This window comes from Lepeophtheirus salmonis, chromosome 4 (assembly GCF_016086655.4).
Source record: "Lepeophtheirus salmonis chromosome 4, UVic_Lsal_1.4, whole genome shotgun sequence".
In the NCBI taxonomy this organism is placed as follows: domain Eukaryota; kingdom Metazoa; phylum Arthropoda; class Copepoda; order Siphonostomatoida; family Caligidae; genus Lepeophtheirus; species Lepeophtheirus salmonis.
In genome coordinates this window covers 31,174,124-31,185,838 of record NC_052134.2, presented here as the reverse complement: position 1 = coordinate 31,185,838, position 11,715 = coordinate 31,174,124, and the positions used below count along the sequence as shown (strand labels likewise).

The window sequence follows — 11,715 nt, the reverse complement described above, 5'->3', positions numbered from 1 at the left end:
ATAATAATTAAATTTTTTATTTAATTATTATATTCATAACGAAACATATTGATCATATTTTTGCTTGAATAACTCTTCAAATACCAGTATATGTGGATTTTTGCGAACACAAATTATGTTACCTGACTATAAATCAATTTCATTTAATAGATCAGGGTAAATATAATATATAAAATTATTATAACAATTGAAGTGACACATGCACTTTTTACCTCATAGCGGAATTCACCTTGTTAATTCGATACACAATAAGTGTTGTTTACTCATAATAGTTTTTAAATACAGCACCGTATTACGACAGAATAATATAACTCCATGAATGATAATTATCATTATCACATAGAAAAGACAAACGCGCTTCAAGCAATCTATATTTATGTTATCCCATACTACAGAAATTCAAACCACCTTCCTGATAATATATAATTTTTAGTTTGGTTATACCCTATTAAAATGGTGAATTCATGGAGGTTGTGAAGTTAGTTACAGATAAATTATTGCTACGCTCAGTACCCCTGACGGGGAAAAAAGGGTTATCGTAGATAAATAAATTAAAAAAAAAAAAAAGATCACGTGTTCATCTTTTCGCCAATTAGTTTATGGCTTGTGTTTCAACATCTCTGCTGCAAGAGTAATAAGCAAGATTTATCATAAAACAATATTGTTTTTTTATGTATTTAGGGATCTAAATCATCTGGTAGTATACGGCCAAATACGTCAATCATACCAACTGCCGTTTATTTCTTAAGTACTCCCTGTCTCTTGACTATCATTTTATCTTTATTTATCTACAATTTGTATAATGAATTACTTACATATATATTGGATTATACATGGAGTTCTCAATTCCTAAAAGGTATAATCTAAAGAAGAAAAAACTTATCTAAGGAAATTATTTTTTTTTAAATCTATAAAAAATGAAACGAACTTATCCAACCCAGAATTAATAAATATTCCTTTTCCTCAACATAACGATTTCTTATCTACATTCACTTCTTCCCCTCCTACATTTGTCACTTTATACAATGATTCTTCATCATTTTTATCTTCGCCATCTAATTATTGGGAGAAAATACTCCTTCAACATTATCAGCTAATTTATTACTAGGTATCACTCAACATTATGCCGTTAAATTTTATTAATTTGTATTCCGCCTCTTTTCCATTATCAAACTCATATGCTATTTTGATTTAACTCGTAACTTATCAACCCATTTTGATATAAGGCAAGGTTTTTTGCATGAATATGCAACTAATGTGTTTAAATCATATGGAAAAAGGAAGAAAAAGTGTTTTTTATGAAAAGGGTGTGATTTGCACAGTAAATATTTGAAGAGTGAGATGAAAAAAAATGTAGAACTTATAAATATTGCAGGAAACAAAATCCAAGTTTTTTTTTCAAAAGATTTATATGTACGAAATAAAACTGATAAAAAATGGATGGAATTGATGTACATATTATATAAATATGGTTTTTGTCTTATAGGACACAATTTTTAATAATTTACCATTTGAAGACTATTACCAGGGAATTATTTCTACATTGGCAATTTTCTACAAGTGGCATTTATCCCTCCATATTTGTAAATTTGGTTTTTTTTCTTCATCTAAGTCAATAACTACTATAGTACTTTGTTAAAAAATGGTAACAATTATTTTGATCATTAACATATTGTAATCTACAATATAGCTTGATGCCAGGTAGTTTGAAAGATTGAAATAGGACATAAGCTAGTTCTATTGAAATTATTAATAGATGGAAAATTACACAAAAAATTTGCTTCTTGGAATTCATAAGATCCTCATTTACGCATTAATCCCATAATGGATTAAATTTCATTAAAATTATTTTAATTTGGGATTTAAATGAAAGAATTAAACTGTGTAAGACGAATTCTAAAATTAATTTGTCTATTGTTATTTTTGTTGGGATGGCAATAATACAAAATCTATGTAACATATGTATTTATGTTAAAATAATATATTTACTTGAAAAAAAAAATAAACGAAAAATTAATTTATTTGTATAATTTTTTTTTTTTTTTTAAATTCATAAGTAATTTTTTTTAATCAAAAAAAATATATATGCAGAAATGTGAATAAGTAATGCTTATTGAATATTTAATATAGGTCAATTTAGTTTTATACCTAAAGGGTGGTTAAACTTCTATAATATTATCATACTAAACAAATTATTTAAATTAAGATAATCATTTTATACATATATTTTTTAATAGTTCACAAGATATAATTTTATAAATCCTAACCAAACATACCAACAATTCAATTAATATGAAGATACATGTTAGAGTTGGGTCTAATGGTCTGGAATACATTGTTAACTTATGAATAATTATCAATAATAGACCATCAACATTTGCAAGGAAACATAAAGATTAATTAAAACTGGATTACAGGATAGCAACAATAAAAGTAGATCAGTATATACTTATTTTTATTATTATAAAGTTTAAAACTATTTATTTCCGATATTCCCAAAGTTTTGAAACATAACATGTTCTGACTTCATTATTTATGTTTAAATAATAATGTGACTTTTAGCAAGTCAGTAAATTTTATTTTAATAACTAACATGAAATATTCAATACTCATCTTCATCTGTAAGATGTACGGTGAAGGAGAATTCACATTCTGAATCTTCAAATTCTCCATTAAGCAGTATTTATACCTGGATTTTAACTCTAATACTAAATTTAAATATTCGATGAAAAAATAACATTAATAATGTAAATTAATTGAATTCAGAGAGCTCAGTTTATATTTCACTTGTAATATTATTCAATATCGATATATATGAAATGGTATAATTTAAACAAGTAATTATTTTATTTTCAATAAGAGTAGACAAATATTTGGTCATATCCCTTTGATACATTATAAGAATTCTATTATTTTTAGAAATTTTTCTTAAGTTTACAAGAAAATAAATATCATAATCTTGGGAGAGAGGAGGTTCAAACAACGATATACACGATATCTTTGCAGTTCGGAGTACGGATTATTTTTAATGAAAAGCATACGATCCTGGGAGAAACTGTAAAAATAATACTGAGAAGCAAAAGCCATTAGCCATATGAAATATATATTAAACAACTTGGAAACAAATATTGGACAAGATAACAGATACTCTCCGTGCAAGGGACAGACATATTCTATTAATTCAATGCATAATGACTTAGCACAAATTTAATTGACGAATTTGAACAATTTTCGTGAAATTTGCATTTTTTACAGTTCAATTCAACTCAGATATAACAAGAGTTGTTGTTAAATTGTTAATTGTGAACCAAAAAAAAAAAAAAAAAAAAAAATGGAGAAAACCTCTCCAGGATGCCAGGAAGTGGAAGGCATGATTGAAAAAGGGATACAAAGTTCTTATTAAGTTCGGAAAAGAATATAAAGGAGGATTCCACTAAGTCGATAAATCGCATATGTGACGATGGCTCATAGGACCATCAGGAGGGATATAAAGCACAACTTGGGATGCGTTTCTTTTACAAGGATCCCACGCCACCTACTGACAGAGGGCATGAAAGCCAGAAGGATTAAGAGGTGCAAGAAAATCCTCATATATATCAATGCAAATTCCACAATTCCACGATTTGTTCCCCTACCCTGTAATAATAAAAGTTACTTTGTAGAGAGTAAGAAAATATTAAATGGGAAGGAAAAAATAGAAAATAAGAAAAATTAATTGGTGTCTAAAATTGATTATTTATTGAGTCTGGTTATCAGAGTTAAAAATAATGCTATCCACCGGTCGGCTAAAAAAAGAAACCGAAAGTTAACATGATAGCCCAGACAATTGAAGAGTGTTTTGGAGAAGAACAGCTTAGCTCTCATGTTGTCTATTAGACTAGCTGTGAATCGCTCTGAGAGGGTTGGAAAGAAAATTTAAAAAAATCCTTCTCCGAAACTAGTAAAACATTTGCAAGAATTACTTCAAATTTGTTCCTAAACTCTATTTTTAGTCTAACAAGGACTTTTTATCATAACCATAATAATAACATACAAACAAATGTTGTATTGCGAAGAATGGTTACAACAATATTAATCCATTATGTTATTCAATTTTTAATAAGTTTGAATTACTTATCAAGCTTGAGGAAAATGATCCAGTCCTGCGTCATTTGTGTCTTAAAATGTTAAAGCTCTCAATAAAGGCATGAGAAGAGTTGAAAATATGTACCCATGATAATACAAAATTAAACTGCCCTCTCCTCTTAATATTAAATTCATATTAGCTTCTTGTTATAACAAATAATCTGATTAAATATTATCTAGGACGACAAAGAACAATTCCATCGTCATCATTAAGAGAAAAAAAAAACCAAAATGTATAATTGTGATGGATAATACCGATGTATGAATAAAAATTATATAAAAATGATGTCCAATTTAATAAAAAACTTAATTATTTTATTGCTTGTTGTCTTGCTCATATTAAGATAAAAAATAATATTTCTACTTTTATAAAATATAATGCGTATATTATAGATACTTAGTTTTTTTTTTTTTTTTTAAATGTATTTATTCTAGATATACAATGTATCTTAGAATTTCACTACTGCTAATTTTTCTTAGGAACAATTATAACTTGTTTTAAATTAAATATCATACATGTAACAAACACAAAGAAGTATAATAATTATATTTCTTTTTATAGTTGTTCAATATATAAATATTAGTTTTATATCGGACATGAACATGATGCAAGGCTCCTGCAATGTCCCACTCCAAAATGATAGCCATACAAATCTTTGAAAATTCATGGAACCTTATAATGTCAAAGCCATTACTTCTCGCTACCCCATCACAGAGTCAATGGAATCTTAAAAACTTAAATGTATACTGATGAATGGTGACACTACAAATTTTCGTCGAGGTTGTCGTCAATAAAACCTACATAGTACAATCAATGTAAGAAACCAAATATTAAGATATATTTTTAATATTATACACGTATCTACATACATTCATAATTCTCATTTATTATTTTGCATCTACATAATAGATACTCTTCATATTCCATTAATAATGATTAGTGCTTATACAAATATTTAGCATACATTATTTCTTAGGTTCACTGAAGTGCTTTTACAAATATTTAGCACACATTATTTCTTATTTTTTATTATTATAATCTTTCAGTCCATCTTTACTGCAATAGCTACTTTTGAAAAAAAGGCTATCATTTTTCAATAAATTCAACCCTTTTCATTATGATTTCTTCTCTTTCAAGAAGAATAAAAACGTAAGGAAATTAAAAAAAAGAGAAAGTGTGTATTAAATTGGAATTTTCTGTTATCTCTTAACTATTTATATGACCTTAAGACTTTATTCTATTAACTTCAAATACTATATAAATATTGCTCTAAGTATTAAGGGACTTTAACTATCAGGTAATTCACAAGTTTCTTTGAAAATACATTTTAAAAAACACGCATTCATGCTTGAAAAGTAATGTTCGGTGTAGGGGTAGGGTCTTGGTGGACAATTCTATCAAAAATGGACTAAATTCGGATTTGTTCATTTTCATTCATTAATACTACTTCAAATATTTGTTTTGAAATTAAGGGGACAATTTTGATCCTAAAATTGAGAGTGACAATAAGGGTATAAATGAGTATTGAATATTTATAAGCTCCTTATATGTGAAAAATGCTTCATTGAATGATAATAAACGCAAAATACTACAAAATATATAATTTATCATGCGAGTTAATACTCTTCCAAACTCCACTTATGTCAATCATTCATCACTATGTGTCGAGGAGTAATTCATGAATGAACTATATGTTTATACTCTTGAAAAAATATCCAAAACAATACCAGCTCTGTACTTTCATCATGAGTCATTCTTTAGTCACTATGGAAACCTATTCCGAGGTTTGAGCTACTTTTACATCAACATCTATGTGAATATGAAGAGAGCTGATCGGAACTCATCTTGGAACTCTATCCGAATAAATAGGAAAGCTCAGGCTAGGGGACGAAGAGGCGAACGAATGTTCTTCAAGAATACATATGATAGATTCACAAATATGAATTCGTTTGGTCAAATAATTAATTAAATCACTACCCTTGACTATTATATGATGAAATCAAAGAGGTTTTTTTAGCCACGTAGAAATACTAAAGAGTATTATTGTAAATGTCAACTTACGTGTTTTCAGGTAGTGCGTGAACTCTTCATATTTATATTGCTCCCGGGATGGATGTAACGAAGAACGAAAAAAGATTCACTACGGTAATAAGGGGAAATAGAAAAATGGACAGCTCACAATAATACCTCTAGCATTTTTATCACAAATTTTTCAAAAACGTAACGACTCAAAATAAACGCTATGATTTGTATAAAACCTTTAACTAAGCATGTTAATAAAGTAGTAGTGTGCAACCTGCAATGACTATTGACTAAATAAAAAAAATGAAAATTAAAGTGAAAATTATATTATTTGGTCAAATTGTATTATATTATTATTTTAACAAGTTAATATTTATTTTTTTAATAATTTTGTTAATAAATTACAAGTAATTTAAATCGTAGGGAAAGTGGTAGCTTACTTTATGTGTTATCAGGAAGAATTGGTGTACCATGGAGAAATAAAACTTAAACTTTATCGTAGCTGTTATAGATTAATATGTATACTTTTATTCATGGATGAATAACATAATTTGTATTATTAATTTAGACCAATCTACATAAAAAAAGTTAATAATTTCATATCAAAAATATCATTAAAATATAGGATTACTAAATTAAGCTCACGTCTTTGGTTTACAAAGGTAGAAAAAGTAGAGAGAAGGTTACATTTTAATAGCGGAATATCTATATGTATTTATTGAAAAAGGTACAAGCAATGCATCCTATTAGTTTATAAGAATTGAGAGGGCGTTGATTTCAAATTAGCGATACTAGAGACTCTTCTGTATGACTGAATTGGTGGTGGAGCATCCCCACCATCCATAATGATAGACATGCGACGCTCAATATATAGCCTTTCAATGTCTTCCAAAGTTTTTCCACGTGTCTCAGGAACAAAAAATATGACAAAGAAACAACTAATGATGAGAATCCCAGCAAAGAGCCAAAAGACTCCGGATTGACCTAGTACAATCTGATGGAAAAGAGAAAAAAGTAATAATTAGTGTACATATGAATTATGAATAGGCGAAGAGGCGACTTGTTCATATCTCAACCGATTATATTATAGACAGTTTGATTATATTAACTGGTAAATGGTCAAAATTTATCGATAAATTAATAATATCAGAGCAATTATGTTTGAAAGTTATATCTTCTCTATCAAACTTAATATAAGACATGTAGATTGTGGAATCACTTTTAATTGTTTTAACAATATATCACAAATATAACGTTTTTTGTTTTACTAAGAATGAGCTATTGTACGATGGTTATTAGTAAAATTAAAGAGTTACCAGAGTAAGATTTTGTTTGAAAACTTAAATTGGGTTTCTCCTTCAATAATGGGTAATCAAACACTTAAAATCAATACTCAATCAGTCCCTACTTTAAATACATGAATACCTGCAGATCCATGAACGTCTTTGTAACTACAAAGGTACAAGTCCAATTAAAAGCTGTAGATAGGGACGCTGCAGGTCCTCGAATCCTAGAATCATGGGATTAAATATTAAAATATTTTGGTGAGTAATTTTTCTCGTTTTGGTCCTACCTTGCTGGAAAGATTTCACCCATCATAAGCCATGGAATGGGGCCAAACCCAACAGAAAATGAAATAATGTACACAACAAGTGCAACAAGAGGAATAATACCACTAAGTTGAAGAATCTCAGAGTTCCTCATGTAAAAATAGGCTCCAAAAACGCCTAAACTTCCAATCATCCCTATAAGAACAAATATTGAAAATGTAAATACATTTGCAACGACATTATAATGCACTTTGGGCGAACTTTTCTGTTGTCAAACCTCGTTAATTTGATTATAGTTACAACATAAATGAGTGATACGTCTCTAATTACTTGTTCTAAATCATATCAAACATGCCGAAAATGTATCAAAATGATGATAAAAGAGATGTCTGTTGTCTGTAAAACATTTATTAATGTATGTATCAAAATCATTATAAAACATGTTTAATTGCATAATTTGACGTGTGTCATGTTTGTTTTTCATCATCTCCTAATTTAAAAAAAAAAACCGTTTAACTACATATGCCCTCAAATGTAGATATTTATAAGTAATGCACTAAACAAACTTTTATCTTCTTCAAAAAAAGTATTTGACTACAGATGCCCTAGAATGGAGATATGTATAAGCAAGGTAACAAACAAACTTTTATCTTGTTAAAAAAGCATTCAATTAGATTATAAAATTAAATCATTTTTGGTGTGTCAGTAAAAAAACAAACTTTTTTTTCATAAGAAATATTTTTGTTGGGTTAAGTTGATCTTTTTGTATTTAATTATTTGGTAGTAAATTCATTGAATATATAATTTACCAATGAGAGAAATGTACAGAAGGATCTTTCTCCCCAATCGATCAATGAGCACGTTTGAAAAGATCGTTGCACAAATATTCACTATTCCTAAAATGATAGTGGCTAAATTTGAGTCAATTGAAGAACCAGCAGATTCAAAAATGGACACAGAATAAAATAGAACAGCGTTAATTCCACTAAACTGTTGAAAAAACATAAGACCCATGGATACAAAAAGAGGTTTCATGTACGTCATTTTAAAAAGTTCCTTGATTTTAAACTTTGATTTGAGGGCCAATATATTCATAGCCTCTATTTCGTTTAACTCTGCAGTTATATCTGCATGTGAACCACGGAGCCATTGAAGAGACGCTCGAGCTGCAGTTGCTTTGTTGTTTGCAACTAGAAACCTTGGAGTAGACATAGAGAGGTTATGGAGCAAATATATCGATAATTAACAAATTAATACATACCGAGGAGTTTCCGGAATTGTACAGACCATGAAGAGGAAGGGTAATGGAATAATAGCTCCAATAAGGGATAGGTAGGACCAATCCAGCCAAAATCCAAAGATGTAGCACAACATGACCCCAGCATTACCTATGGATGTGGGTAAAAGTCCCAATGTTCCTCGAACTTCCGGACTTATTGTTTCAGCCAAATACACGGGCAAAGACAAAGATATGATACCTAGAAATAGAATTATATCACAAAATAATATCCCATATGTTATGAAAATTGGCTATGGACCTATGCAAAAACCTGTTATTGCTCGCCCAGCATATATCATGTATACATCTTGAGCAAATGATACAATAAGACCTGCAACTATGAACGGAATGGCCGTCGATAAAATTGTCTTTTTTCTCCCTAATGCCTCCAGAAGAGATCCTCCAATAAAACCGCCTATTAAAGCAGCCAGTGGCATTAAACTACCAATCCATGAGGCTTCATTGGATGTTACCTTTCATAAATATGATTTAAAATTATACAATATTTCTACAAGGGAATATAAACTATTTCAAGAATTACAATATTATGTTATTCCAACATTGATGACTATCCATGCAATAAAAGAATTATAATTGATCATATTGTCATGGAAAAAGTATTTTTCTAAAAATCCTTTTAATGTTAAAAATATATTAACAATACATTTTTATATCATATATTTTCATTTAGAGTTTTACTAATTATATTTCAAGTAGCATTGCTTAATATAAATGAAATAGGTATGTCAAAAAAATATGAATGAAACTATAAATTCATATTTATTAATCCCTAGTCTTTAGTTCACTAATTATTCCACGTAAGAATGTGTCATTTCAAGATATTAGTTTAGTTTTTGCAAATTCTGAGCCTTTATACAAAAAATAACGATTAATTGTTCATGTTAAAAAGGTAAATAGAAATGTTTATTGGCGGTTCCGGGAAAATTTTGAAATAAAATTGATTAAAGTTAAATTTTAATTCCATATGTGGCCATAAATGAATATAGGTCAAAGATTTAAAAGAAAAGATAACCTTTCACAGGAAATTCCACACCACCATATTATAATTATTAATAATGAATAAGATAATGAATTGTTGTTTATTTCATTGAGGGGATTATTTTAGACCATTTTCATTGTCCCCCGCCCCCATCCCTCTACTACTCGAGCACTGATTATAAGTGTAAGTCTTAGGGGAACTTAGAGTAGAATTAAGCATCGATATTGGAGTAATTCCAACCTATATGTCCTAACTATGTAAGGAATGGGATGTGTGATTATTTCCTTACCCTCACAACTACTTGCAGCTGATCTAAATATAACATTATTCTCCCAAACATTCTTCAGATTTTGAGAGGTACCACCTTATTTTTCTGTTTCTTTTATTTTTAAATACTGGCGGGAAAATATAATGTAACAAATAAGAATATAACATTATTCAATTGATACACTGGTGTATGTAACAACTATGATGGCCAAATAAAGTTGTATAATGCAAATATATACCTTCTAAAGTTGGCATATTAATCCCCCGAGAAAATTTAAAGGGAAGTACCAGAGAATTAAATATATATTTACTTTATTTATATTTTAGTTGGATAACAGTGTAAATTGTAAATATATTGCAGAGGAAAGGAACCTTTATAAAATTAAACAAATCTAGTGATTATCCTAAGACTGTAGGTATAATTCAGTTTCTATAACATATTGTAATGTTCCATTACTTGATTACATTTATAATTTATATGTAGTAGTGAAATTTAAATTAATCAATTGGTTATATTTTTTAATCATTTATCACAATAAAAGATTACACAATTATATATATTATGTTTAAGTCTTTACACTCTAGCTTGATATGAAGCTCAAAAGTGTTGTTCCTTAATGCAATCCTAATAGTATTTCAATTCAATGATATTTAATGTTAAGTTAATATTATATTTAACACAAAAAAACAACTTCTCCCGTAGCCGGAAACAATTGCAACTGTTACTAAAATTGAGTTTTGAGATTAAAATTTAAAAAATAGACATTGTACTATTCTATTGTAATGTAGATTTTGTGACTTCCCTATATATTTGACTTACTTCAACTTATTATGATTCTATTAAAATTCCTTATTTTCACTATTATTGTCAATTATAAATGTATGTTATTACTCAAATCATCTTACTTTAATTTCTCTACCAGGTTCCATAAGACTTGCAATAGCAGGAGAAGACCAAGCAGATGAATAGCCTACAATCATTGAACCCATGCTTACGGCAATACTTGCTTGTATTTGTGACCGAGTAAAGGTTTTACCGCCTTCAGGGGGAGGTCGATAAGGCTGAGTTAACTCAATATGTGTATCTGAATGAAACATGGTCCAATTATTAGAATTTGAATTTGTTTAAAAGACACTTTTCAAGTCTTATAAGTAGGTATTGGAGTGAACTTCGTATAAAGAGAAATATGTATTTAAACTGAATGAATTTGCGCGGAACTTTATTTTGAAATAAAGTTGTGTACTAACTATATAAACATTGACTTAACTCCCTCAACAACTCCAAGGCACGCGAAATTATTCTTCAACTATATTTCTCTATTACTATTTTTTTTTTTTTTTTTTTTTTTTTTTTGAAAAAATGAGTACATCTAATATTTAGATTCAAAGTGAACAATCTGCTACTATTTTATCATTTTAAATCTTTGTTGTTAAGCTAAATAATTGACCTCTTTTTTGACATTGTACATTT

The 11,715-nt window shown here is 28.5% G+C and overlaps 1 protein-coding gene and 1 long non-coding RNA gene across 2 annotated transcripts; one reads left to right on the top strand and one right to left on the bottom strand.

Moving 5' to 3' along the window:
- Positions 1–4,657: 4,657 nt before the first annotated feature.
- Positions 4,658–11,430, top strand: LOC121115706 (uncharacterized). The gene is made up of 2 exons (XR_005863646.2): positions 4,658–4,941; positions 11,168–11,430. It is a non-coding gene; the product is annotated as an uncharacterized lncRNA (long non-coding RNA).
- Positions 6,654–11,342, bottom strand: LOC121115705 (trehalose transporter 1-like protein). Its single transcript, XM_040709818.2, has 7 exons — positions 11,151–11,342; positions 9,237–9,450; positions 8,960–9,176; positions 8,508–8,896; positions 7,722–7,893; positions 7,574–7,658; positions 6,654–7,142 (listed from the first exon to the last, which is right to left on the bottom strand). Exons 1-7 carry the CDS (start codon positions 11,340–11,342, stop codon positions 6,900–6,902), a joined length of 1,512 nt encoding a protein of 503 aa, XP_040565752.1. The 3' UTR covers positions 6,654–6,899.
- Positions 11,431–11,715: the final 285 nt, after the last annotated feature.